Source organism: Xiphophorus couchianus, chromosome 5 (assembly GCF_001444195.1).
Source record: "Xiphophorus couchianus chromosome 5, X_couchianus-1.0, whole genome shotgun sequence".
NCBI classification, from domain to species: Eukaryota; Metazoa; Chordata; class Actinopteri; order Cyprinodontiformes; family Poeciliidae; genus Xiphophorus; species Xiphophorus couchianus.
In genome coordinates, this window is record NC_040232.1 from 39729954 (window position 1) to 39756859 (window position 26906).

A 26906-nucleotide genomic window follows, 5' to 3' on the forward strand; every position below is an offset into this window, starting at 1 on the left:
GCACTTCACATCTCTTGACACATTTAAGAGGGAGTTGGGGAAAATATCGAGGTCATGTGACCTTATGCCAGCATTCAAAAACAAACTAATACAGGTATATAAAGTTCAAAGTGACCAACTATATGGACAAAGACATATATTGTGAGATATGACTTGTTATTTTTTATATACATACTAATGTGAGAGGACTTGCTTTTGTAAAATGTTGTTCTTTAAGAGTGATTTAATATATATTTTTCAAAAAAATATTAATTACATTTAAACATCTTAGATAACGAAACGTCAAATGTCTGTATCCTGGGGGTTACATTGCCCGGTTAGGGGTACAAAAGAGAAATAGTTACACTCAAATTTTCTTTGATTTCGAGTCATTAAATTGATAGATAATCACTATTAAAAAACATTGTTTAAGCTTTATTTTACTGTCAAATGTGAATTATTTTAATTTATTGTGTATTATGTATGAATTCAGGGTATTTCAGTGCAGATTTTCTAAGGGTAGTGGGGCAGATTCACCCTTGTACTGAGTCAGGTTCTGGTTCTGCTGGAGGTTTCTTCCTGTTAAAGGAGAATTTACCAATCCACTGTCACTACATGCATGCTTAATAAAAATTATTGGGTTGAATTGAATGTTTTTTGTTAACTAACCTGAGACATTTGTGAATTGCTGCTACATAATCTGAATTAATACTGAATGATTTGTTTTTAAAAAAAATAAATGCAAGTCATTCAAAGACAAGGTAGATTAATTTCATACATATTTTAAAATATGTTTCAAAACTTATTATAAACATGTTAAAGTATAATTTTTATACCCAAAACTGGCAATGTATCCTGGGGGGACAAAACCCAAAATTCAAAAATAAAGGTTCTATTTTCTTTTAATCATGAAAATGTGTTATTTTAGCCTAGATACATCAGAAAATTGTAATGAAATGATTTTCAAATATATAAATATATGTCTGCCCATTAGAAAACTGATTATGCAAAAAAAAGGAAACACACACACACACACACAAATAAAATTGATTATGCAAAAAAAACAAACATCTTTTATCTGGCAAATAAAAAGACATTTTCTTTCCCTGCAGCACAAACAGCATCAATGAGCAGCTGCTATCAACAAGCTCAACCATGTGACAAAACACAACTGGGCATGTATACTGTAGATAAACTGATGTTACAAGTCTGGTATCCTGAGCTGTTTATAGTATTTTTGGTTGTTTGTGAATGTGTCTTACTCCACACAGTGAGTGCAGCCGTGGTGTTGATGGTTCCCTCAGAGTTGGACACGATGCAGGTGAATTCTCCTGAATCCTGGATGCTGACCGGCTGAATCTGCAAACTGCCTGACTGCAGCAGCGTGAACCTGGGAACCTGAACCGAGCCGCTGGCTATGATCTGTGATCCTACAGAGTGAGAAAACAATAAATTACATATGACAGAAAGTCAGTCTTTATGCCAATTTAAATTGCAATCATGGGGATGGTAGGGTGTGTGTTGAGTGAATTGTGTGGCTCAGCACCTTTTCTCCAGGTGACGGCAGGTTTTGGAGCTCCACTGTTCTGACAGGTAAACAAAGCCATGTCACCATCAGTTACTGTCTGGTCAAAAGGAGGGGACAGAAGTGTGGGAGCCACACCTGAAACACAGCAACATAATATAAGCAGCTTGACGGCACAGGATGAATATTAAAAGCAAAGTTACAGGATGCAGCAACAGTGAAGCTCAGCAGCAGAAGAGAAAAAATGGAAATGGAAAGGATGTCAGCGTTGATCTAAACACCAGGGCAGCCTCGCTAATCAATGGGGGTTTTATTTACTACCTGGTGCTACGTGCATGTGCATAAATGTAGCCAGCGGGTGCTGGAGAGGCAACATGGACACTTTGAATTATATCTAATATCTAATCTCACTAAACAGAATATAAATATGAAGAGGTTAAGTATAAGTGCAGTTTTAAACTGACACTGTTGGTTTAATTTTACAAGTGATGTTGGTCAAAAATTCAATGAATCAGAACACCTGATTTAAAATGATTAAAGCGGGCAGTGTTATGTGTTTTCCAGGCACATAGAGCCATTTTATAGCATAATCAAGTAACTATGTTAATGGTGAAACTTATTGTTGACGCTCTTGTTGACTTCCTGTTGTGGGCGGAGATTTACACAGGTGGGTGCAATCTGCTAATAAAAGGCCACATGTTGCTCTGGTGAGCACTGCACTCATGCCAAACGAAACTGAAGGCTATGTTGTTTTTCCTTCGTCACAACCCGGCATTCCCAGCCCTTTAAAGATGGCAGCGTCAGCAGTTAACTTTAGTTACAAAAAGTATATATATATATATATATATATATATATATATATACTTTTATATATATATTTCATAGTCTCGAATAAGACTATGAAAGTTTATTTTTTGATTTAAGGCCTTGCACTGAGAAATAGATAGTACAATGAACTTAAAAAAAATACACAGTACCAGCAGGTGTTGCTAATTGCTGCTAGCTAGTCTGAAGGAGTTGAATGGAAGCTTGGAAACTGCAGCTAAAAAAGAGGAGCCGCACCTCAAAGGCGGGGCTAGAAAAAGATGAAATTAATGCCAGTATTAATTTCATTATACTAGCATTATATACTGGCAACTTGGTATGAGTGGTAACTTGGTATGAGTGGAAACTTAATCATACCAAGATGATTAAGTTCATCTTGGTAACTTAATAACCGAGTTGAACAGTGAGTGTGATCATATAACAAGCAGAAGAGGAATCCACCAAGGAAGCCTAAGAGAAACTTGTGTTTATGTCTTATGAATCCATGTCAGACAAACTTACTTGAAACAAGGAGCTCAGTGTGAGCTTGAATCTCTCCTGCTGGGCTGCGAGCGAAGCACTGGAATATTCCTCCGTCTACTGGCTGTACCTTGCGTACCATCAGCCCAGCGGCCGAGCTGACCTTGTAGCGAGCGTTCGCCAGTTTGGAAAGAGGCACTGTGTCCTTATACCACTCGATCCTTGGCTGCGGCATGCCTACATACGAACAGAAATATTAAAACCAAACTCAGCAACAGCAAAACAACTCACAAGAAATTCCTTTGGTTTCACCAATAAGATGCCAGCTGACCTCACTGCTGAGGTAACTGCTCCTACTCCCACTAAAGCAGCCATGCTCTTTCCTTCCACCATCTTTCCCCTCTCTTATCCAATCCGCCTCTATAAATATGCATGTGAGCATAATGAGTGTTAATAATATATTGATTGGGGATGTGGGTGGTGAAGCAGAGGTGGCTGAATTGGCCTGAAAACATTCTGAATAAAAGATGAGGATAAATGCACAATATCTACCGACATGCCAGATATGACGAGCAGTGAACTCATGCAATTACTCTGCCTGAACCTTCACACCTGTGTATGTGCTTGTAGGCATGTGTGTGCGGGGGTGTGCATGTGTGTGTGTCTTAGAGGGTGAGAGAGATGGACTTCAGACTTTCTCATTCTGTTGTTGTAGAGCTTTCCCAGACACGCGTGAAATATTTCTCACCCCCTCCTCGTCTGGCTCGCTCTGTCACTCTGTCTTTTCTCTTTGGCTCATTCCTGCTCCTAGCCTCCATCTTTCTCTCCGTATCCCCAGGCCTCTGCTATTTAATTACACTGCCACTGTATCAGATTACTGAAGAGGAACATGAACTCACTCAGTGTGTGTAAGAGAGAGAGTGAAGAGTGAATGAGAGAGGGAGCATGTTGCAGTTTTGAAAACCACGTCCAGCAATGTAAGTGTTTTCATGTAATCCATTTAAGATAAGAGACATGAACAAGTGCAATTTTCCAAGCCTGGATTTAGCCAAACTGCATGCCTATGCTGCTACAAGCTCAGTCCCCCTGTCCATGAAATCTTCAAGGTAACATATTGCGCTACAAATTGAGCAATGGTCAACACAGATATTATAGATGATGGACAGAGTAACCTTACAGAACATGAAATGTGTCCAAAACAGAGGATCCAATGTCTGACCCACATTGTGATTTAAAGTTGTCATTAGATTTTTCATTAGATCCATGAGCCATTTAGTAGCAAACCTAAACAGACTGAAGGCTTTAGAACAAAAGAATACGAAACACCTTCCATCAACAGCTCTCCAGTTTAGTGCCCTATAGAGAAAAAACACAATATTTAGCCGAATAATTAATTTTAATCCAGGAATGCAGCTTGACCAGCTGCAGTGGTCATTTTTGCTCCAAGAAAAGTATGTTGATTTTTAATCCATATGCTCTGATGGCAGATAACATAGTTTATTATGACCTGCAGAGTTGAAACTCTAGACATGTAAAACAAAACCAAAGTTGATGATGGAAGATTTTTTTTGTTTTATTTATTTATTTATTTCTGTTCGAATACAACTAAATGGAAAAGAGAAGCAGATTGAAATATGGGGTAAACAAGTTAGCAATAGCCTAGCACTTCAGAAAAGTGTTCCTCATGAAAACAAAACAATTTAAGATACCTAATCTTAAATTATTTAGATGGATATTAGAGCTTACAAGTCTTGATTGGAACATCACTTAATAGAGCCTAGTTCATCTGAAGCTCTTCTCACACACAAACACACAGAGCACAAATAGTGTACCTGAAGCCTTGCAGGGGATTTCTATATTTCTGTCGAGATCGGCAAAGATTTTCCTTTTGGGTTGAACAGTCAGCGAAGGTGGCTCTGGAGAGAGGAACAAAGTAAGACTTTATGAAAGCATCTTTTTTTCTAACTAACTTGTACTAAATTCATGTAAAGAAATTCTTTCCAGCAGAATAAAACCTTTTCCCCTCTTGGCATTGGGTAACCTATGTGATGCTGAAAAGAAGGATTTTTATTTCTGTATATTTCTTCAATTGACTTCCAAGAAGTAACAGAGAAACATGTTGTAGTTCTCCCTGGGGAAACAATCCCCTTTTAGGCTGCTCTATTCTGCTGCCAGTAATAATGGCTCCTTACAAACATCTCCACTAGAGCTGTTCTAAATGCTGACACAACCTATGGGATCTATGGAAACAGAGGAGCACTCATAACAGACGCTGCTCACTTGAAAAAAGACTAAATGATAAGCTAAAATAAAAATGTGACTTTCTTTTTACTGTAAATGTACTTAGCAAATAAACAAACACCTTTTTTTTCTTTTTTTACAAAAAAAAAGAAAAAAAGTTCTATATTTTACATGTTCTATATTTGCACACACTTTAACACAGGACACCAGCAATGGGTATTTACTGTTGTTTGCAGCCGATAGGGTACACAACAGGAAGATGGAAAGTCATACATATTCCTATTAGTAGATTGGGGCAAGAAAGAGAATAAAATTGAATAATGAATACCTTTGAGGCAGAGACACATACACTATTCTGTTTGGGAATCTTTTTTTTATTGCACCAAGGTCTGCTGAGCTTGTCCCAGAAAAAAAGGAAGATCTGTACCAATGTATTCATCAGTCTCTATTCCTCTGATACAAATGAATCCATGCAGACTTTTTCGCTGTCAGACAGGCCTTAAAAGAGCTGCTGGCCTAATGAAGGTAGATAATGTGGAGAGAGTGATTGCACTGGGAACGAAGAGAGATAGAGCCAAGAAGAGGGTCCAAAAATTGGTTCTACATAGTGAGGGAGGGACTGACGGGGAGGCACACAGAAAGAGAATCAATATTCAGGCAGGTCTTTTCTGACTCAGTATTCTGGAGGCGTGAGGAGTTCGTGCTCTCTGCTTAGGTGCTCCTTTGCTCCAACAATTGCAGAAGATCAAAAAGACACTCACAAACCAGGGGAGAAAAGTTTCGCCTCATCAATCACACACTCCTTACTTTCTCACTTGTTGTGTGTTCCTATGCACACATTGAACACAGAAGGATTTCCATGAGGGCTCTCTTATTTGGGCATTTTCCATGTTCTCCTATTAATTGCTGACTCCAGGGAGCAAAACTAATTTAGCAGCTGTGAAAGAGGCATATGCTTTCTTTTTCACTTTGTTGGTGGCCCTTTGGTGAATGTGTGTAAGCACGAGGAACATGTAGACATGTGTCAGTGCAAGAATGCCAACGTATTCATACTCCTTATGTTTAATCACATTCCAACCACAAACTTTGTTAAATATCAATGGGATATTATGTGATAGATCAACACAATGTAGAGTGTAATTGGGAAGTGAAAGGATACATTTGAAAAATGTTTCTTAAAAATATTTTTCAAAGGAAAATTTGAACTGTTTTGGTGTTCAGGACCACTTACACAGTACCTAGACTTTCTCATTGTCATTCCATAAAGTCTAGCTTCATGAAGTCCACAGCTATCAGTTGTGGTGTCGACCCACCTGAGCTAAGGATATGCAGCTCCTCCAAAGTTACCATGGGCTTATTGGTTGTTTCCTATATTAATACTCTTCTTGCCCAGCAGAGTCTATGGCGGTGGGAAGGGGGTGTCCTGCTGTCCTGCTGCTAAGGGATTATGCTGCAAGAGGACAAACTGACCACTTTTCCTCAACATATTCTTTCACTTCTACTCTCCAATTTTTATTATTTGTTGCTGTTTCAACTGCTAACTAAATGTTTTATCTGACTTTTTTTTGTTCTCCATAGAAGACACAGCTGATCTGTGTAAGGATTGGCGAAGTTAGCGACACGGGAGAGCCAAAATGCAAACAGCGACGTGATATCATGAAGATTTATTTAACTTAAAGACTTGACTTGACATGAGTGATCAACAAACTGCAGGAGTACATTTATGCTCTACTCTCTGTTGTATAAATTTCAAATAAATTAAAATCAAGTTTGAGGTTGTAGCATGATAAAATTTTGCAAAGTTCATGAGGGGGTTTGGTGACTGTGACAGCAGTTTGTGTCAACAGCAAATGTTTTACTGGTGGATGGAGACAAATATATTGAACAATCCTGCAGCTGACAGGCCATAGCTTGAGCCCTCAGTTACACTTTGAAGTGAAGAAGTAAACAGACTAAAACAGAGCTGTGAGCTAGAAGTGTACAGACAAAACTAAATTAATGACATGATAAAGGCTTCCAGGCCCGAAATGATGTTAGGCATCAGGCTTGTGGAAGTAAATCTGTTTACACAGTCACACTCTTCTGAGTAAGTCTTAGTCAGATATGCTATTCTTTTCACATTACAGTTAGACTTAAATATGGATTCAGATGTGAACTCTCACCAGGTAAGAAGTGGCAAAGTTTCAAACATCTAAGTCTGTATGACGGGTGTTTTTCTTACCCATTACAGTCAGGTATGCCCTTGCCTCCATGGGTTTGATAGTGCTGTTGCTAACCAACACTTCACAAACATACAACCCTGCATCAGAGGAGGTAGCAGTAGGAACAATAAGCCGACGCCCACTGGCCAGTCGATGTCCATCACGTTTCCATAACACCGCAAGGCCATCAACTGGTCTGGGAAGGGAAAAACAGTGCGGAATAAAAAAGAGAGAAACAAGAATCAAGAGAATTGGGAGAAAAAAAGAAATGGGTTGACAGAAAGCAATTACAACATATTAAATCCATCAGTTTATTTGTCAATGAGGCAGAAAATGAATGATGACAGTCTGTATATCAGAGCCGTCAGCTCTGCTCAGCATGAAGGAACATTTGTCAGTTTTTTTAAATGTTCAGAAAGGAAATGGCTTTTCATGGAAAATGGAATTTTGTGGATAAACATCAAAATACCATTCTTTTTAATGTTTGTATTTGTGTAAGACAGCAATAATGCATCACAGTATCTGCTCATAAAAGCACATCTGTAAAATAGTTTTTAAAATCTCTTTTCAGCTGCTATGACTTAATCCTTTATGTTTTCTAGGAACAAATCATTTGTAAACTTTCTTAAGGTTTACAGATGACTTAATGCATATGGAGCTGATCAGTAGCTGACCTAAAAGTACATTTTGTTGAAGAGAGCTGGTTGGTCAATAATCAGGATGTGTTTACAGACATGTACAAAAATAATTTAATTTAATTGAATGAAATTATGAAAGTGAAAGCTGCAAAAATATCTTAAAGCATTTAAAGATGATTAAAACTGTATTTAAACAAAGTGTAATATTATTACAACATTTAATTATGAGAGGTTTGCAAAACTAAATAGAAGCTATGACACAAAAACAATCACAAAAAATAGATTTAATTACCTTATGAATATTAAATTGCTATAATATTTGTAAACCAAGTTATTCAAATTTAAAGATATGCTTGGTTTTCATTGAAAGAGCATGCTATAAGATTCTACTTATTATTCTTTCACATGTACAAATCTGGTCTGAAGGTTTTGTACACATAATCTGCATGAATGTAATTAGGTTTAGGCTTTCAAGAGTACATTTGAAGTGGTATTTGAAATCACCCTAATCATTTGATAAATAAAGAGTCAGTTATATACATACATTATTATTAATAATTAAATACCTAGAGCTGCACAGTGCCGTGGTTGTCTGTCTTGTAACTAGGAGTTCCTCTGTGTCGGTTAATATAAATGCTTTAAGCCAGAATCACTTAAAAAGAATTGTAAACCTGAAAACTGATGATTGCCCAAGTAGTAGTAGACAGGTTTCCAAATAAGTGGCACAAAATGCTGTAATTTATGCACTTTGTAAAGAAAGGAAAAACAGAAAATAGCCTTATTGCCCAATCTCGACTTTGAACGTCGAGATTTTGACCTTTTGAAACTTTGAAACCTTTGACCTCTATAATGAAAATGGAGCATTGTTTGACACATTGTGAGAGTGAAACAGGATTAATCAGATGCCAGCAAACTCATGATAGTGTAAGACGAACACTACAGGCTAAAAATCAATGAGTTAGTCAGCCTGGAACTAAACTGGGAGACAATTCTGTGTTCCAACAAGACAGGTATCCCAAAAATATATCCAACCTATACAAAGGTTCATGCTCACTCTTATAAAAGAACACATTTCCCTCTTTTTGTAGTGCTGACCACATGTCTATAATTACTGCTTCACAATGGTTAAAAATGCTCAGCCAGATATGAATATGGGAGATTACATGACGTGAGGTACAGTGAAGATTATCCTCTACTTGTTTTCCACCAGGCTTCTAATAATTTCAGCCTTCAAGCAGGCTGCAGTGATGCATTTACAGCACCCAGTAATTATTGACTGTGGAAAGCAGATGATTACAGACTTTGGCAAAGCGCTTGATTTCAATGATCGTTCTCTCAGTTTGACCAAACTTTTCCAAGTTTCTCTCTCTTCCGTGGTATAAAAGAATAAAATTTATAAGAGTGTCAATGTCAGCTAAGCTTTTCACTGAATGCTTATTGTGACAGCAGAAGCAGTTAATGTGAAAAGTGGGAAAAGAACAAGGAAGTGTGAGCTGAGCTAGTTTGCATGCAGATGAGGAGCACAGTAGACTAAATTATCGTGTGTTGAATAAAAAATTTATGATCCGACTATACTGTTGTTTGTGTGTTTGACACGCCATTTGCTGCTTTAATCCCCCTGCAGGTAAATTCCTCCACTCTAAAATGTTTGATAATTTATTGTTATTCCATAACTTAAAAGCTGTCAAGTGGCTGGTCAAGTGTAAATGATAAACTACTGGAATGTTTTGCTAAACAGAGCATCCTGTGTTAAAAAAAACAAACAAATAAAACTGTTCAATAAAGGTTGTTCAGCACAACTAGCCCTACATGATTCGTACATTATCACGTTTTTTTTTTACAAAAAAAAAGCTACCAAGGATTATTTTTTTTGCCATTTTGTGAGTCAATGATTTAGTTCAATTCTCCAAAGCAATTCAGCACACATAAATGTTCTTAACTGATGTAAATTATTTCAACAATCAATAAAGTGTAATATGTACCCCATAAAAAATGTATCATGCGTATATGTCTAAAAAAAAACTGACTGAATAGTTAACATCTGTATATAACACCTGTTACATCCTGAACAGAATAGTGATTCTATTCATAATCTATATAGACAGAATTTTCAGCAGCAGACAAGGTGTTGAGGGGATTTGCTTTGATAGCCTTAGGGTTGGTCTCTGCTTTGTGCTGAGATTCCCCCAGAGGAGCTGTAATGAGGGAGGGAGGGAGGGAAGGAAAGAAGGAAGGAAGGCAAGAACGAACGAACACAAGAAGGAAGGAAAGAAGGAAGGAAGGAGAGATGGATGGACAGGCTTTATGAAAGGTTTGGATGTGTTAATCATCTTTAAGAGATTATTAACAGAACATCTTTTAAATACCTATTTCAAGTTTTCAAGTGCTGGTTGTCAAATCAAACAGAACAAGTCCAGATGTAAGACCTAAATCACAAGCTACAGAGTAAAGTGTTTTTCAATGAATGACTGAGAATGGTCCCTTTTGAAGAAATATTCAATTAATAGTTCTGTTTGAGTTACATATATGTAATAAATATGACGAATCCACAGATTCAACAGATTTACTGCATAAGCTATTATGGTCTATTGTCTGAAAATTCCTGTAAGAGCTCCAGACTATCTGCTCATGACTTTCAAGTTCTAGACCAAGAGGCAAGTCTGAAGTCTCTGGTTTTAAATTATTAGGAGGTATTTAGCTTAAGTCCCAGACACGAGTCACCATAGCCGAACATACAGTTGAAACTTCATATTTACACTATAAATATTTTAAAATTTATAGTGTAAATTGTTCCCCTCACTTTCTCACATTAAATCATATAAAAGACTACCTGTTTTAGGTCAGTTAGAGTTAGCATAGCCATTTACTAAGTGGCATAATACTGAGGAATATCATTGATTTACTTTGTATTATTTTCTATTATTTGCCTCTGATTCAGAAGCTCACAGTTACTAAATATCCACTGCTTACTCTTTAAACATTCTGATAAAGCCCAGACAATGATGTGATAGCTTTTTGAGCATCTGATAGGCCGATTCACATCCTATTGACAATCACAAGATTTTGGAAGTATATCCAAAACAGTTCTTCTCTGAAAGACTCAAAAAAAATATGACTCATAAATTTAGCTTATAAATGTGTAGATGGACATTAAACATTTGACACAGATCAGTTGGAGTTTATAGAGTGATGTAAGATTGGACTTCTCTGAGCTAACTTGGATGCAGGTATGGACCTGATTCCTTTTCTGGAGACAAAAAAGCAATTTTACAGAGTGAAAACCTTTACATTTAAATTTACAATTAGAGCTTGAAGAAACATGCATTTAAGTCTTTGTGATGTCCTCTGAAAAGAGTTTTTCAGCACTGTGTTTGTGTACTCTACCTGTATAGAGCTACAAGATTATATAGAGACCTCTAATTTTAATGGAGGAAAACGGAATTCCCTGGTAAAATTGGACTTATTCACACTTGTGAGCACAGGTATGAATGAACACAAAATAAATTTACCTGGCATTGGCAATGCACTCCAGCGTAGCCTCCTTCCCCAAAACAACTGTTGTGTTTTTAGGTCCAATCACAATATCTGGAACTACAAGCTCTGACCCAGGATCTGCAACAGGACCACAAAAAAATGTGAATGTCGAGCCCATAAATCATGCTGGAACCCCTAGCAGCACAATTTCAAACATAGATTCCAGCTACATTGTTTGACTTGCACAACTGTAGGGTGTGTACAGCATTGTACTTTTATAATATCAGCAATTATTACTTAGTACAAGCTTAAATATATAAAAGCGTACATTTAGGATTCACATTTTACCTAAAATATCTTTTATTAAATTATTCTAATCATCAGCTGTTAGCTGATAATAACAGTGGAAAGCATAACTGCTTTGCAAACATTTTTAATTTTCTTAAAATGAATGAGATTTTATGATTTCTGGTGCTGAGGCCAGTTTCTTCTGAACCAGAATAACGTAAAGACTCCAAAAAGGATGAATGCTGCCATTAAATGGCCCAAAAGATAATGTGTAATTGCTTTAATGGACAGTAACACTAATATGCTACTCGGAGCAGGCTTCTAACTATCTCTTAGATCGCTTTTAAAAAGGTCAAAACTGTTAATACACTTTGTCTAGATGCCATATTGGATGAATTCAGTGCATGTCTATAGACCTACAAGGTTTTAAGAATTAAACACTTTACGAGAATCCATTAATGCATTACTAACAATAGGCATAGATTATCACTCTTAATAGCCCTCTTGTTTCCTATGTAATACATCAAAACTGTTGGGAACTTCATTGTCAGTGTTTATTTTGAAATGGCTCTCTGTACAGAGCAGTGTGATGTTGAAGGGCGACACCAGCGCAAACACATCAAAATGAGCAAAGCTGTGTGTGTTGTGTGCTGAAAAGTTTTCTATTGCTTAAGTACTGTACATGTCCTGTATTACATTGGAAAAATGTCCTGGTATCAGTCTGTGAACTTAAGATCATTATATGAATCAAGGCAATGATATGATTCACATTAGCAAGTTTACCTTGAATCATGTGATCCAGTCAAAGTCCAGAATTAAATTCAATTGAGATGCTGCAGCATTATTTTAAACGGGTCTTTCACATTCTACAAAGAAGAGTGGCTCAAAGCTGCTCACAGTGACATACAAAAGTGAATACAATGTATTAAAACCAGTTAAAATCTGTTGAGGTTTAAAGGGCAATCGATTTTTACAAAGGGAACAAGTTGGTTTGAATAATATTTTCCTGTAATAAGATGTATTGTAATTTAAAAACTTTTCCTTTGTTATTCAGGCCATCTTTGATGTTGATGAATATTTGTTTGATGATCTGAAACACTGAAGCATCAGACAAAAGAGTAATAGTAAAGAAATCAGTAAGGGGTAAATACTTTTCTAATGTGTCATGCAGCAGTTTGTGGCTAAACATAAATGTCCTTATGGCGCCTTACGTCCCATAGGGAGCTCCAAAAAACACCTGAGGAAGTGCCTTTGGACCAGTATTTGCTCTTTATACCTTTTACATTAGATTGACATCTGCAGAAATAATTACTCTAGGAATGGAAGTGCAAATTAAATCCACACTATGACATTAAAGTGGTCGGTGTGCATTCAAATTTCCACATGTTCTAATTAGGACATTAACTCCTGGGTCCCTGCAAAATACAACGTGATAGAAATGAGAGTCTTTGTGACTGAAAAGCTGAAACCAAGGCAACATTTTCTCATGCTTTCAAACTGTTCTCTCAAAAATGACTCCTCCTTTGTGTGCACAGTCTAATTCTCTGCAACCTGCTATCTGACTTCCTGGAGATTGCATGGCGGGATGTGTGTGTGTGTGTGGGAGAGTTACCATGATAGTCTTCACAAAAACAAGAACAGTGCTTTATGTGGAGAAAGATTTATGGTTTGAAGGATGTGTGGAGGTGAATAGTGCGTGTGATTTATGGCTGGAATGGCCTTTCATTAGAAAAAAAAAGTTTTCTAGAAATATTTAGCTTAAAATGTTCAACATTTTCCCAGTAAACTTTCTAAAGCCATTGAAAAAGGTAATTAGATAAACCCAAACACTGCCGTTCGGATTAAGGATAGCTTCCTGATGAATATGTAGATTTCCAAAAGAGAGGGTAGTAACTGCAAATTACCAGACTAGCTCTGATGGAGACAGAGGGATGGGGGTTGAGTAGAAGGAAAGATGAGGGTGGGTGCTGGAAGGTAGGGGATCAGCTTTGATATTTCTTTGAAGGGAAGGAGGAAGAGGTGGTAATTGACTCTGCTCTTTATTCCTCTTTCACATTCTCTCTTTCTTTCTCCTTTTCTTAATCAGAGATAAAGCAAAAAGAAGTCGTGCCTCTGTTCAGTAATAAGACAAGCTGGTAATAGAAGACAGGCAGCCAGTAGCACACGACGTGACATGCAACCATTTGCTGACTACTGTCTTGACACCTACATTCAGTGATGCTGCTACTTATTTCCAGAAATTGAATCATTAACAAGAAATATAAGAAAAATAACACAAAAATAGATGGAAAATCAATAAGGAATTGAATCAAGAAGTGAGATCGATGGGTTCGCTGACTGGTCTTCAACCCCACAAACAGATGAGACAAGACTTCGTCTAGGTAAAAAAAAAATGCTCCAGATGAACCAGTTAAGAGTAATAAGAGTAATTTCAAAGGCAATTTTGCATGAGCGATATATGTCAAAATCAATTGTGTTTCAGTGCTGTTCTAAACATTTCACACATGTTGGTGGAGAATTTATGTACAATGTAATGCCGCACAGATAGGCTGACATCAATTTTAAAAGTTTGTTTTTGAAGTAGAAGAGACAAGCAACGAGAGTGGGTGGAAGACCTGAAGAGGCACAAGCATGATGGACAGACAGAGTTGGAAGTATGGAGAAAAAGTACAACGTGTCCATTAGCTGTCCAGTGTGGGAAGCAGAGGTCAGACAGCAACTACTAACCATCAATGCAGTCCTAATGGCAGCAACAGTAGCAGATAATGAGTGTAGGGGGACATGAACCCAACCTATTAACTATAAAACCATGTGTCTGAGAGGAGAACATGGACAAATTCACATAGCAGAAACACTAATGGGACAAAAAGTAACGTCTTGGGGGCAGAAAATAGATCAGATCAGGAAGATATAGTAGGGTGGGCATGAAGATGGGGAGAAAGTGAGAAACAATTGTGCCGATGGTCTTCCTCCCGTAGTGACAGACATGTTGGTAGAAATAGAGGCAAAAGTAAAATGCCATACGGCTGTATGATCTGCACTCTTTTCTCCCCCTATCACTGTGTCTAACATATTCTTTCTCAGGGGAAATCTATCAGTTTAGTTTGTCTGGATATCTTCTTCCCAACTGCCTATCTCCTTTCCAGTCTTCTCTCTCATCACCTTGCCATTTCTGAGTAGTTGTTTTAACTGAGATCATTTTTTTATTTTAGTTTATTTTTTCAATTTTACCAGGAATAAAATAGAAGAGGGTGATAAGTTTGTTATTGAATGTTTTCTGAGCGGTTGCTACCAAATGTCTACATACATTTTGTCTTTGAAGAAAGATTCTTCAAAGACAGCCCAGAAGTAGAAGCCCTATTGAAGATACATCCTGTTCTACACTCTGCTTCATACAGAGGTTCTGGACCCTCAGCCATTGAGAAATGATTGATTGCTGGAGGAGTGGACTCTGTTGAAGTTTTAAACAATTGGATCTGATTTTACCTCTTTTATTTGGCTGTTATGGTTGTAATGCAGTTCTTGATGAAGCTTACAGGAAATTTCATTGACTGTAAGAGTAGGAGTAGGGCCATGATATATTTCTTTCCAGCAATAAGTAGTATTAGTATTAAGTAGTTCCTTTGTGCTGAATTTAATTACTCAATATTCTGAAGGTTGGCTAACTGACTGAATGGATTCATCAACTTGCTGTTGCCAAATTATAACCCTAAAACAGTACAGAAAATCTGCATTATTGTTTACAACTTCTCCTATTTGCTGACTGGTCAGGGTGAAATCCCTCCTGAGAAATCAAGCTCAATGGGAGAAATCCCATATGGAGTACAAAAGTGAAATGATAATCAAGTGGAATGAAAGGAAATCAGACTAGTTTTAACCAGCAGTGAAAAAAAGTCAAATAATACCTGAATTTTCCCTTTGTGGGAGAATGAAAACTGTTTCTATTCTATTCTACTGTAAATGTTTTTGAAGTAGGATGACGCAGCACTGCTCCTGTCTTGCTTGTTCCTGGGCACTGACATGAAGCTGGCTGAAAGAAGTCTCCAAGTCGGGGTGTGCTGTGGTGGCGCAGGGGGTTAGCACGCCCCACGTTTGGAGGCCTTAGTCGACGTCGTGGGTTCGACTCCTGGTCCCGACAACCTTTACCGCATGTCTTCCCCCCTCTCCTCACCCTCCTTCCTGTCTGCCTACTGTAGAAAAAATACGAGCCACTAGCGCTGCAAACACTCTTCAGAAAAAAAAAGGAAAAAAAAAAGAAGTCTCCAAGTCATTGCCTTCACTTTAAGGAAAATAAACCTTAGCTGTTTGGAAATATTTCACATCATGAAAAATCCAAAAGTAAAATTAAAGTCATCGTGTGCAACTACAGGAGTGTTACCCCTTTTCATTTATGAAATTAGTGAGTAAAATGTTGAGCATACAAGCAATAAGTGGAAACTCTCCATAGCTGATGCTGTTTTCAAACTGTAAAAAGGTGTTTCAATCTGAACAATATATGCATTATATATTGGTAGCCACAACTAATTTTCTCCTTGTAAGTACTTTTTTTTTTACATGTTTTCATTAGCAAGCAGATTATTTTTAAAAGTTTGAAGAATTACTGATTTTCTCTATTAAATGAATGTGATTACATTGTGTTATATCATTAAGCACACATTTGTTCTTATCCCTGGAAGATTTAGGTTTAAAATCATCTTTTTCACCAGCATGATTTTTCAAAATGCACTGGGAAACAAAAACATGGATCTAATGCTAATTAGATTCCCATGATTTTCTGAAGATAGAGACCATGTCTAACTGGCATTTTTAAGTGAAATGCAAATAAGAGATTTAAAAAATGATAGTTCTTTCACTTTGTTTATTATGTGTTTAGAAATGCCTGCTTCATTTTCTGTTGAATGAAGGAAAACAATTTTACATCAAACTCTGCAGGGGTATCAATATATTTAGGCTCATCTGTACATTTTTATTTAGAGCCCCCAGGTTATCATACTGGAAAACTTGTGTGAAGTTTTAACTTCAGAAAAGGTTTTTAAAGAAAGAGTGAGCAGTTAAAATAAACTACCAAGTGATGACGGGAAGGAAAAAACAACCTTTAAGCATTTTGTAACTGCATGTCCTTGTTCTTAGTTGTGGTTAAAAATTCAACACAAAAGAGGCTGCAAAGCCCTGCGACATTACAATGCTCTCTCATCAGTGCAATCATTGCTGATTGACAGCAACACACTGACACAGCTGTGTAAGGGTGTGTGGAATTCTGTATCTGAAAAACTGTACAATAAAGCAGAGAAAATGAATGAAAAATGAGAGGTGGAGTTTTAGGACAGAATATATAGAGATGAACTCAGAGACAGGACGAGATGAAAGGCTATTCCATCCAGAGATTAGAGTGTAATCCATCGTTGAATGGATTCTCTCAGATTACAGCTTGTTCGCCTATTAAATCTGTCAGTCAACTCCCAATAGTGTCAGAGAAAAGGCGCCTGAGTGTGTGTATGATCTTTCTGTGACTGGAGATCTGTGTGTTTTAAGCCTTTTAGACAAATCTCTGCAGAGACCTTGAGAGCAGAGGGATTGGCTGAGGGCTGAGCTCACATGCGCACGCACACGCCCACACATGCCAGCACACGCATCTGTCTGCACATACACACACCTACAAACCCGCGCACGCACGCACACATACAAATGCAAGCAGGAGAAGGCTGGTGTTAGCTGACTGTGTATTAATAGAGTTGTCAGATATGTGTCTGCAGGATTCACAACCAGCTAACACATATCACACTGACACCACATATATAGCAAACAAAGTTTAAATGAAAGGAGAATGAAAGGCAAAAAAGAAAGAAAAAGTGACCGATTAAAACAATCTGAAAACCAGATGTAAAAAATTAATATTTTACAGAGTAGTTTTTGCTTTGTACACAAAAAATAAATGGAGAGGAAAAAGTGATTCTTTGCTGATCTCTCCAGAGGATACTGCAGGAGCTCAAGAAATGAGGTGAAGGTCTCTTTGCATGTCATGGTGCTCATTAATGCTGCATGCTGACAGCTAAGTATCATCGTCAGAGAACCCTTGCCTCAGAATGAAAATAAAAAAAATATATTTATAAAATCACAAGCCAAGACATGCAGCTCTCTAAAACAATGCCACACGGCACAGAGTTGCAGATCCAAGCCCTAAGGGAGGCAGACACAGGCAACCAGAAATACAGAGAGAGGATGGAGAAAGGTGTATCATTTCCTTCAGCTGCCAAGTCAGAAACCTATTGTCAATTTATACAAGTTGTGTGAGGAACAGGAAGTAGTTAGAAAAAAAATGTAGCAGGTATGGTGAGACAGAGCAGGAGTTAATACCTCCATGAGGCTCAATTATCACTTTATTATTTAGCGAGTTTTTAAGGTGCTGAACAAAACCCAAACTAACACAATGAGGCGGCATTTTAGCAGCACTACAGTGGGGCAACAGCATGTACACTGTGTTCCAAATTATTATGCAAGTGATATTTTCTCAGATTTTCTTAAATGGTCAATGCAAATGATGGTCAGTATAATTTTCAAGTCATGAACTATTACAGTATAAATCAAATTTTACTGAACAAAGCTCCCCATGAGAACAGTATTTTTTTCAAAAATAAAAAACTCAAAATGCACTGCTCCAAATTATTATGCACAGCAGATTTTCTAAACATTTTATGGATTACAAATAACTACAAACGGTCATTCTTTGAATGTGCAGCATTAAGTGGTCACATGTACTAAAATCAAAAGCTATTTCAATCAAAAACATCTTAACAGACCAAGTTACATGTTACCATAGGACCTTCTTTGATATCACAGCACAATTCTTCATCCATTGAACTTGTGAGTTTGTGGAAAGTTTCTGCTTGAATTTCTTTGCAGGATGTCAGAAAACCTTCCCAGAGCTGCTGGTTTGATATGAACTGTATTCCATCCTCAGATTTTCTGCTTGAGGAAACTCCAAAGGTTCTCAATAGGGTTGAGGTCAGAGGTCAGAGGAGGATGGTGACCACACCATGAGTTTCTCCCCTTTTATGCCCGTAGCAGCCAATGACACAGTGGTATTCCTTGCAGCATAAGACGGTGCAATGTCATGCATGAAGATGATTTTGCTACGGAAGTTACAGCTCTCCTTTTTGAACCATGAAAGAAAGTGATCCGTCAGAAAGTCCATATACTTTGCTGAGATCATTTTCACACCTTCAGGGACTCTGAAGGGTTTGATCAAAGATTCTCTCCCCATGATTTCGGCCCAAAAAATGACTCCATCACCTCCTTGCTGACGTCACAGCTATGTTGGGACGTGGTGGCCATCCACCACCAATCCATTACTGTGTCCATCTGGACCATGGGACCAGGGTTGCACAGCAGTCATCAGTGAACAAGTCTGTTTGAAAATTAATCTTCATGTACGGCTGGGCCCACTGTGACCATTTCTGCTTGTGAGCTCTGGTTAGGGGGCCCAATAGTAGGTTCATGCACCGCAATACTCTGGAGGATCCTCCACCTTGAGATTCTGGAGGCACCAGGAGCTTCAAATAGCTGTTTGCTGCTTTTTAAGGGCATTGCTGCTCTCTTAATCCGATGAATTTGTTTAACAGAAACCTTCCTCATTAAGCCTTTATCTGTATAAACCCATCTTTGTTTTGAATCAGCCACAGTACGATCACAGTACGATAACGCTTCAGTTTTCGTTAACTATCTAATGTTAACGAATAATGTTATGATAATACCTTGTCATATGGCACTACACTATCTGATGATTTTCATCAGCAGAGAGATCCTTTCTCTTTCCATATTGCTTAAAACCTGTGGTCTGCTTAATAATGTGGAACATCCTACTTAAGTAGATTTCCTTTAATTGAGCTCACCAGACAAACTAATCAACCCAGCTCTCTGAAATGAATTATAGTGATTCAAAGAGCCCTGACACACAATACCAGCTATGAATTTAACAGCACAACAAAAAATTTAATCTTTTGACACTTAAATTCAATTTGCATAATAATTTGGAACACGATGTATGTCTGCTTGTTGCTTACCTGTCTTCCATTTGACACAGCAGGTAAAAAAAATAAAAGCTGATGCTTAGATGTGTTTAGTTTAGCCCATTTGCTTTTCACATTAGTGAAAAGTGCCTTACACGTTTATTATCACAGATTTCAATTTCTACATTTGTATGCACATTTTATAGCATTGTACAAAATATTAACATTAAAACACTGATACAACAGTTGTGTTAAAGTACCTGTAGGTTTCACAGATTACCAGAAAACCGAATGCTGGAATTGGAATTTAAGTTTCACAGTGTGGTATACATAGAGCTGGGAAATATGGATAAAAAAATATCCTTATATATTTTTACTTTGTTCAAAGGTTTCAATAAGTATCACAATACAATTTTACATTAAAATTCTACTTTCCGGTGTCACATGTAGCTCTGTGGTGGAGCAGGAACACATCACCTCTGGTGAACTGCCCTAGTTACAGAAATTTACATAAATTTGGATGTTCACAAGCAGGCATCAAAATTTATAAGTAATTGCGTGTGACGTCAATGGGATAGCACTGCCTCGCGCCCAGCGCCCTGGTCTTTCTGGCACTTTATTTAGTTTCTTATTTATAGGAGTATAAACCAAAGAAAGCATGACGGAAAATTTTGTTATTCTGAAACCATGACATTTTACAACTTCCGTATACCCTAATACTGGCATCGCAATCCTTCTTCTCTTTGACATTCCTCATCAGGTAAAGTAAAGACTAAGTTTTTTTAAAAAATCATTCATTTTAGTAGTTTTATTTTAAATAGATTTTTGGTTTCCTAATAAATGTGGCACCTTTGATTCTGCTAAGACAATTATTTTTTCATGTTTTATTTTCCCCACTGTATAAATGCACTCAAATTAATGGTTGAGATTTTCAAAAAATGCTTAACAAAAGATTATGTTTCTGCAATAAAAGGTGAAATTATTTCCAAGCCTTTGACACATTTTACCAGGCGTGTCAATAACTGTGTGGAGGGGACTGTACATCGTTCTTTTTTTAACTGCTTCTGTGAGTGAAAGACTTTCCTGTGACACTTTTATTAGCCAGGAGTTAGGATGATGCAGAAGAATAATGTGACCCGTATGAGCCAAGGCAATCAGATTGAGTCTGCTACCACACTCTCATGGTTCTAACTGCAGAGCACAATATATCCTGTAGACCTTTTTTTATTTTGCAGAGTACTTAAACTCTCAGTGGTTGGTTCGCTGTCTTAACACCTGGAGGCTACGTTCTCACCTGCTGCTGATACAATTTCAGCTTCTGTTCAAATTTCACACTTCAAAAGGCCTACCTTGGCCCCTGAAAACCCTGCAGGAAATGTCTAGTGTTTTTTCTATTGAGGTGAAGTAGGAGTCATTGCTGCCCAGTTTTAACATGGCTTGATTTCATAAAAAGTGAGAAAAGCCAAGTAATGGGTTGAATGTCGCTATCATATTCTCTGTTCATTATTCGAAATAATTCAAAAAAGCAAAGATATTTGTGGTTTGAAAGAATGAATCAGACCTAGGCTTGAACACATTTTTACTTTTTGGTTTGATTCTGTCAGATTTAAAAACATCAAATACTTTCCAGAATCCAGGAATGATTTAAATGATGATCAGATACAACATTTGTCAAGCAGAGATTTAAATCCCCGAAAGCAGCTTGAGAGAGTCCCACAGGTAATTGAACACCTTTCCCTACATCATATAAGCCTAAAAACATATAAAATGTAATAATTAGAAATTGTAACCTGTATCTGTACTAATAACTACACTTTCATGAAGGGTTAGGGTTACCCTAACTAGGTTAGGGTAACCCTAACCTAGTTAATAATATAATATAATAATAACAGCATATTATTTAACTTTTTTCTGTACTTTTGGAAAAAATGTGAAAAAAAAAATAACAGTGTGAAGCAAGGTATTGAGACATCATTCAGAAGCATTTCCAAAAATTTGAAATCCAAATCTATGTTTTTTATTGATATTTAAGAAACTTTGAAAAGTTTGACTTTTTTATCCGATCCCTCTCACCCAAACTTGATCCTAACAAAAACATTTAATCAATCCCAACCAGTGTTCAATCAGATCTACAAGTCAGTAGACATCCCTTGTATTTTGTGTCTGTTTATGTAAAATTTGCTTGGTGGGATAGAAATGGTTTGAAACATTTGCTGTTGATTTTTTTTTTTGTTGCTATTACAGATTGCATTGTGGACATCCATATGTACTCTCATCAGTTTATTTGTTGTTGATGGAAATCGCCCATAAGATAACTGAAGTATATTTAGTCATGTTTTGTTTATAGCAGGGTGCCCAAAGTCGGTCCTCGAGGGCCGGCATCCTGCACATTTTAGTTCTCTCCCTGGTGGTAGTAACAACCTTTTCAGCATGTTAATGTTCTTCTTAGGCCTTCTAACGAGCCATCATGTGATCCAGGTGTGTTAAACTAGGGAGAGAACTAAAACATGCAGGATGCCGGCCCTTGAGGTCCAGCACAATGGTACATTTGATTGCTAATATGGTATATGGTCGGTTTCCAGTTTCAAGGTACCACGATGGAAGAGATGTTTAAAAGCCTCAAAATTGCTTTCGGAAAACCAGCACAAAAAAAAAAGAATGATCTTATTTTCAGAATTTTTGTGGAGTTTTACCACGGGTTCTAAAAATTGTGGTAGGTGCGATTTTTAAGATTGGTCTCATACTATGAACAACTTTCATTTCACTATGAATATAATTAAAATAAATTGAATTCATCAGCATTAATTAACTTTCCACCCCCTAGCTGTGTAGTTTTGTGCTTCTTTTGCATTTTAAACATCACATAACTTGAGGTGCATTAGACTTAATAATAAATATCTCCTGTGGAGAAAAATCAGTTTTTTTTCCTTCTTTCTTTTTCTAAAAATATATGATGTTTGGTTACTATAATAAGCTCATGTAGCTCAGAGACTTCAAAATGTTTCATATATCATACAGTTTTGCAAAGAGTCTGTTCTCACTTGGCACCAGAAAATGTTTAAAGGATCCTGTGAAAAAAAGCTCACATCCTGTGCTGCAATTGTGACTTTCTTTTTTGCTGTTAGCTAATAGTCGCTCAGCTCTGACATTCTGCTGGATGCTTTGGGTCATGGCAATATTTGTTTCTGTTTAGATACACAAAGATCAAATGATTCAGAGACAGAAAGCAGGAGAGTAAATGAAAATGTAAATGGTCTGTTACCTGTTGACCAACGGTTTTTCTTGCCAACTGTCCGTCAGCCAGAGAGAATGAGATGGGAAAAAATATATATGTTAGAGAAAAGTACTACTGGACAAAGAGGAACACTGTGAGCAATATAATTTAAATTTGCAATATTTCCTCGGGGCATAGCAGGAAGACACTTTTAGCATAAAAAGAAGCAAAAGAAAAAACAGCCTAGACCAGCATTCACAAATCAAACCCTTAAAAACATCTAAAAGCTTGAGAGGAAAACTGCATAAGAAGCCTCTTTCAGAGAGAAACAGGAAAAATAAATACAGACAAAAAATAAATGGCAGAGAAATGGATGACAGAGAAAAACAGACGGCGCAAAAGTGAGGATGCTATGTTATCACGGAGTCCAGAGGAAGACTGGCGCATCCATCAACTGACAGCTACCAAAGATGTCCCTCATTCTCTTCTCTCCTCCTTCCTTTTATATTTCAGTGTTTGTATTGCTTCCTGTATTTGTCACAACTTAGGAGAAGGCAAGGCTATAGTTCTTGAAAAGATTGAAACAACATTCTACTAGCAGAAGATCTACACTGACTATTATGCTATCAGAATACTTTCTCCTCACACCTCTGTTCAGCCAAAGTCTCACTCAACTCTGCAAAGGTGGAAACTTGGTTTGCGGAAAAAAGAGAGTAAACAATAACCATTCAAGAGTTATTGTCTCTTCTGTTTGAATAATTTCAAGACAATAACCAAAACATGAAACTTCTCCCTACTGTAAAAAAACAACATAAAAACAAAATTTTTAGGGTTACATTTCCTTGTCATTGACTCAAAGGGTGGGAGGCAAAATGTGAGAAGTACTTTAGAGCTTAACAACATCCACATGAGTTCTGACAGCAAAAGATGCTCAATAAGAGTTACTATTAGGAGTTTTAAAACATTATATATTTTTAAATGTAGTACAGCTGGAGGGTGGGGTCTTTTCCCTAGGATGTGTCAACATCATATGGATGTGTTCTCCCATTCATAAGTTAAAATTAACTCACTGCAGAATGAAAAGCCATTTTTAATGCATCTGAACCATAACTGGTTAACTGCAGTACATGTACCAATATCCCAGTCTTATATTATCCCATAAACACCAGCACAATATTATCTGAAAACAACAGCTAATGGTAGTTTAATAAATGTTACAAAACACAGAAATTTAGAGCCCAACTATGTATCTGGATTGGATATGTTTGAAAGATATGGACAAAAATATATATAGAAAATATAAAAACCCATAGAATAAATACAGAAAAATGTCATTTTACCTTTTGAAGTCCTTGAAATAAACAGAAAAAAGAGACAGATGGACAAATAAATGCACAGACCAATTAAATGGATGGATGGATAACTGGATAGAAAATAAACTCAACAGCAAAAATGTGATGCTTTTATTTACATCATAAATAAAAGTTGATTCCATAGTTTTCTTGTTTTTTCCAGACAGTCCTGTACCACACTCATCTGTTTCATTTTACAACCCCATCCTACTTACAAAGGAAATAATGCGAGAACTGTAGGCAAGTTCAGGCAGTCAACCTGAGCTGTGGCGATCTTCCACATACTCCATAGAACAGTACAGCACAGGCATTCTGTGTACTTGTGCCGTTGCCTTCCTCCAGTCTGCCCCTCATCATTCTACACACCACCCCTGTAGCCCTCCATGGCTGTATGTTCCCTGGCATGATAGGAGACATGTTTTTGCTGGCCAACTTGGAGACGAAGTGATAAGGTTGGAGCCTAAATACCAAATGAATGGTTGTTCTATAATCTTTAATAATTCAAACATTTTAAAAAGTTGGATGTCATTCATATTGATCATTACAATTTATTGATTACCTGATCAGCAACAGCTCCAAATCATTCTTAAACTTTTTTCCTGAAAATCTCAGATATTTGCTTTTGTACAGAAATTTACTTCTGAACCTTCTGGGTTGATTATGTTGTGTAATGCACACACATCGCCCCATCGTTAATCCATAGGATTAAATATGAAGTCATCCAAACATTTGCAGTTATAACAGTTTCAACTCTTCTGGGAGGGATTTACACAAAGTTTATGAGTGTGTTACAGAATGTTTTGACGAAGATTCCAGAAGCACATTTTTTATGTCAGACATTGATTTTGGAGCCCTGGATTGCAGTATTTTATTGCACAGGTGGTATTCTGTCAGGGTGTTTGCAGCGGAAGGCCAGTGGATTTAACCACTGATCGTGTAAATGATCAGGAAACCTGAATTCAGTTATTTGGAGTGGTAATCAAAATTTTGAGAAATTTAGAATCTATGCGTGACAAATATGTTTCCTCAGCACAGTCGAGCTATTACCTGTTAATATTTAGAACTATACAATAAATGTTATAAACAATATTCTAATGTTTATAGAATATTGTGTAGATGAATTGGATAAAATTGTCTGAGTTTAAAATCTAATAAAAAAAGTTATTAAAACTTTCCCATTATTACTAACAAATACTTTGTAATAATATTGGCAAAGAAGGTTAGTTATAGCTCAAGATTTTTTGCTTCAAACCAAACAGATATATTTTTCTAACTTGGGTGCATTATGTGTGTTGTCATGTTGCATTACTGATAAATGTTATATAGGAGAGTCTAAAAGGACAAATACAAAAAGGAAGAGGCAGGATTTGGTCTGAAGAGCAGACTGTTTTGTGACTACATTGTAATGATGTGTTATTCTGAGTCATCTGAGTTCCAAACAGGAGCAGAGAAACAAAGAGGAAACAAGGGGATGGCAGAGCAGGGTGTGCGTGTGTGTGTTTGTGTGTCCTCTCAACACACAAACATCAGATGTTTTTGGAGCTGAATCCAATTTCCCACTAATATTCCTGTCTCTTACTGTCTTTAAAAGCTTTTGAAGACCCTTGAATTATTTACAGTCTAAATCAGTGTTCCTAATTATATGTGTTTTAGGAAACAGAACAACCGCAGCCAGGTGGGAGGCCTCGTCTATAAAAGGCAATGAGTCACCGTAATATCCATTATTAACGTGTTGTGTTTAAAATACAGTTCGAGGTGATGTGAAAATATTAGTGTGGGCCTGTGTTTGTCCCATTTATATTCATAAATTTGCTGTTGTATTCAGACGCCCAAAAGAGATGCAACAAGCAGGTCACCATGTCCTCTGTGTGCTCGCCATTGTGAGTTTGATGTTGCACAACTTGGTGTTTATCTGTGGTTGGGTTCTTCTTTTCAATTCACCTTTTTCATGCCCCACCTGTCTCCCTCTGTCTGTGTGTAAATGTGGCATGTGTCATGTCCATTCTCCCCTGACCTGAGCAGGTGTTGACCCTTGAGTTTACAGCTATAGGTCACTCATGCCTTCCCAACAGTCAGTCAAATACACAAACACACCCACAGGGCTTCATTCCCCACCCATCTACACACATGTACATTTGTTCCCTTTTTTTTAAAGAGCTGTTTTGCTCTGCTTCTCTTTGCTCTACTCATCCATACACATTGGCAGCGAATGCCATATTTCCATCAGCAAAAGCGTGTCTTTTTTTAGTAACATGTTTGAGTCTTTTCTTTTTCCCATGGCTGTTTTAAGCCCAGAGTTCAACCTGAAAAACCCCAACCATTCCAATTTACCCTGTCAATCTTATCATCCTTTCTCTTTGTTCCTTTTCTTTGCTCTAAACTACACAAGCACACATTCACACACTTATTTTAAATTCTCACCAGTAGTTATACAAATGCAATGCTCCAATTTCTAATACTGCCACATTTAGAGACTTGTCTATCCACATGCATGCAGACAAACTGGATAAGGTTTTGACCTTAGATGGAAGAAGACAATTCCTCACAGATGAAATGTTAAAATTGTATCTTCAATTAGCTTCTTTACTAGTAGACTGCATTGTATGTGGCTTTTTAAATTTGACATGAATAGTGAAGTGATTCATTCATTTAACATTTTTACATATTTTCACACTGCGACCATTTCAGTGCACTTTATGTCACT

General features: G+C 37.1%; 1 protein-coding gene across 2 annotated transcripts in view; it reads right to left on the reverse strand.

The window, feature by feature from the left end:
- LOC114145204 (protein sidekick-1-like) overlaps positions 1-26906 on the reverse strand; it is a 493057-nt gene that overhangs the window by 108426 nt on the left and 357725 nt on the right. Inside the window, exons 6-12 of one of the 2 annotated variants that reach the window (XM_028018669.1) lie at positions 22899-22925; positions 11378-11480; positions 7251-7426; positions 4621-4704; positions 2831-3025; positions 1526-1642; positions 1242-1409 (exon numbers count right to left, since the gene is read on the reverse strand). In XM_028018669.1, coding sequence (XP_027874470.1) covers positions 1242-1409; positions 1526-1642; positions 2831-3025; positions 4621-4704; positions 7251-7426; positions 11378-11480; positions 22899-22925 — 870 coding nt within the window. The remainder of the gene's footprint in view (positions 1-1241; positions 1410-1525; positions 1643-2830; positions 3026-4620; positions 4705-7250; positions 7427-11377; positions 11481-22898; positions 22926-26906) is intronic. The other variant, XM_028018670.1, reaches the window with a different exon arrangement.